Source organism: Trachemys scripta, chromosome 12 (genome assembly GCF_013100865.1).
Source record: "Trachemys scripta elegans isolate TJP31775 chromosome 12, CAS_Tse_1.0, whole genome shotgun sequence".
Classification (NCBI taxonomy): Eukaryota; Metazoa; Chordata; order Testudines; family Emydidae; genus Trachemys; species Trachemys scripta.
The window spans coordinates 31,708,429-31,711,352 of record NC_048309.1 but is presented as its reverse complement, the minus strand read 5'-3'; the positions used below and the strand labels follow the sequence as shown (position 1 = coordinate 31,711,352).

Genomic DNA, 2,924 nt, shown 5'->3' with positions numbered 1-2,924 from the left:
TAAGCTGTTTGGAGTAGGGATGGTTTCTATGTTATGTTTTTACAGTGCCTAACCCAATGGGGTCCCAACCATAGGTGGGACCCTAAGATTCTACCACAACACACAAGAAATACTGTATAATTCCTGTTTTTTAATGTTGTTTCCTTGCTGAGAATTTGAGATCAGGTTTTCAAAAAGGACTAAGCAGGGCTGCCCAGGAAAGAAGAATAACATTTTGTGAAAAATGTCACAGCTTCACACTTTGTTTTCATTTCAATGTGAAACAAAAATGAGACTCAAATTGGGTCTTCTACATCACACAGAAGTTCCCTAACCACCGGGCTAGAAAACTGATTTTTCTCAGGTTTTTGTTTTAATCAGAGACTTCAATCTATACCTGAGACACCATCCTGATGAGATTTTTGATCTAAACCTTGTGTGTTTCTGTGAAATATTACAGTTTTAACAAACTGGTGTTTTCCAAAGGGGAACAAAATGTTTTGTAGATTTTTTTTGACCCCAGCTCTACACCTAAGTAACACAAGTCCCATTGAAGGTCAGAAGAGTATCACTTATTTATGAGTGGAAATCGTATCAACTTTCAATGAGATCTGTGCATTCCTGCTCCGGACTCCTGATCAGAGTTGAAAGTTATCTTCCAAGGTTAAGCATGAAGAGAATGGGCCAAATCCTGAGATTTTCTCGGAGGGAGGAGTGGGGTGGATAGGCTAGATCATCAAGAGAGAAGATAACATAGGGTCAGCCATGGCACTGCCTCCTCATGGGCCTCAGAGGAATGAAGAGTGGAGATCTCATCTTTATTGTAGCAAAGATTCCTGTGGCACCTTATAGACTAACAGACGTATAGGAGCATGAGCTTTTCGTGGCTCATGCTCCTATACGTCTGTTAGTCTATAAGGTGCCACAGGACTCTTTGTTGCTTTTACAGATCCAGACTAACACGGCTACCCCTCTGATACTTGACATCTTTATTGAGGAGGTAGAAAGATGCATAAGGGTGTTGAGTAGCACCCATTTTGTCTTCTCTTCTCTTAGTTTTAGTACCAGGTTTCTGGGGCCTGCACTACTGCACATCCAAATGTGTGTTCAGCATGTTTAAATGTCTTATTATCTCTCATGTCTTGACAGATGGACGTCATGGCTGGGACAGAAAGAAATCAAACCAATGTGCAGGAGTTCATCCTCCTCGGCTTTCCTGGCACTTGGTATTTCCGGGTGGCCCTTGCTGTGCTGTTTTCTGTGATGTATGTCCTAACAATCCTAGGGAATGTGTCCATCATAGCCCTAGTGAGGACCCACCCACGGCTTCACACTCCCATGTACTTCTTCCTCTGCAATCTCTCCTTCCTGGAGATCTGGTACACCACAGCATGTGTTCCCAAGGCCATTGGCGTCATGCTGGGCACAAGCCAAATCATCTCTTTCACTGTCTGTCTCCTGCAATTGTTTTTTCTCCTCTCCTTGGGTGCCACAGAATGTTTCCTCTTGGCCATCATGGCCTATGACCGCTATCTGGCCATATGCCACCCATTGCGCTACAGCTCCCTCATGAACAGCACCTTCTGTGCTCAGCTGGCCCTCCTCTCTTGGCTGTGTGGGTTCCTGGCTGTCTCTGTGCTGGCAGCTCTTATATCCAGGTTGCCTTTCTGTGGCCGTAATGTCATCAATCATTTTATTTGTGACATAGATTCATGGATAGCGCTTTCCTGTGCTCACAAGCGCCTCATTGAACTGGCAACTTTCATTGACTCATTCATTGTTGTCATGGTCTCATGCACGATAACCCTGGTCTCCTACATTTTCATTATCTCCACCATCTTGAGAATCCCTTCAGTCCAAGGCCGCCAAAAGGCCTTTTCTACTTGCTCGGCCCACCTCACTGTTGTGACTATCTGGTACGGCTCTGGCATTTTTCTGTATGTTAAGCCTTCTGCACAGAACTCGTTGGATTTGAATAAAACTATCAACATTTTTAACACTATGGTAACTCCTCTACTAAACCCTTTTATTTACACTCTAAGAAACAAGGAGGTGAAGGAAGCCTTGGGAAAGACAGTCAGGGGAATGTTAAGTGGTTTTCAAAGACCCTGGATTTAGTAGAAATTCCAAGCTGTTAGGTTTGAGTGTCACTTACCAGGATCTGTATGGATGGAACCATTCTTAATTACATTATGCCCAAGTGAGTTAGGTTCCTAACTCCCATTGGATATTGTAGGCCTTGCTGAAGCCCCAATCATGGGTAACAATACCATGCAAAGTAGGCTGTGTCAGAATATCGGCTAACCAAATAATCACATTCCTGATCTGAAAGGATGCTACTGGAACACAAAGATCTCTTAAGTCACTGCATAAACACATTGCTAAGAGGGTGGCATAGGAACACACAGATTGCTTGTAAAGAAAAGGATGATATGACAGAATAATGGATGAGGATGTTTTGTTTTAACTACACGATAGAAGGGTGGTAATAAGATTTGGAATGCAATATGTAACTTGCTGGTATACTGTATATGAGGAAGAGAGATAGGAGGGGCAACTTTGTGTTGAGCAGACACCTTGTCACAGGCTTATATTTGTTAGTAAACCTGTAGCATGGTATGCACAGAACCAGTACCATGCTTTGTTGACAATAAAACTGTCCCAACCTTTGACACTGAACCGAGCGTCTGGTCCTTCCTTATGAGTAACATTGAGGTCTGCTAAATCAACAAGGTGCAAACTACGCTGGTGCAGCTAATACTGGACTTCTGGGCACAGCACAGGGGAAATATTAAGACACACAGCATTGCTAATGACACATATCAGACCAAGTTTCAAGCTGTCACTTTCAAAGGAACTGTGTAAATTCATTGCCCAAATCCCACTGAATTTGAATAGATGAAAAGTGGCTGAATTCCTTAGGCTTCTGAGGGACTGGCTTAGAT

At 43.2% G+C, this 2,924-nt stretch overlaps 1 protein-coding gene across 1 annotated transcript; it reads left to right on the top strand.

Annotated features, from left to right (window-relative positions):
* Positions 1-1,137: 1,137 nt before the first annotated feature.
* On the top strand, positions 1,138-2,097 carry LOC117886027 (olfactory receptor 6F1-like). The gene has a single exon (XM_034787660.1). It carries the CDS (start codon positions 1,138-1,140, stop codon positions 2,095-2,097), a length of 960 nt encoding a protein of 319 aa, XP_034643551.1.
* Positions 2,098-2,924: the final 827 nt, after the last annotated feature.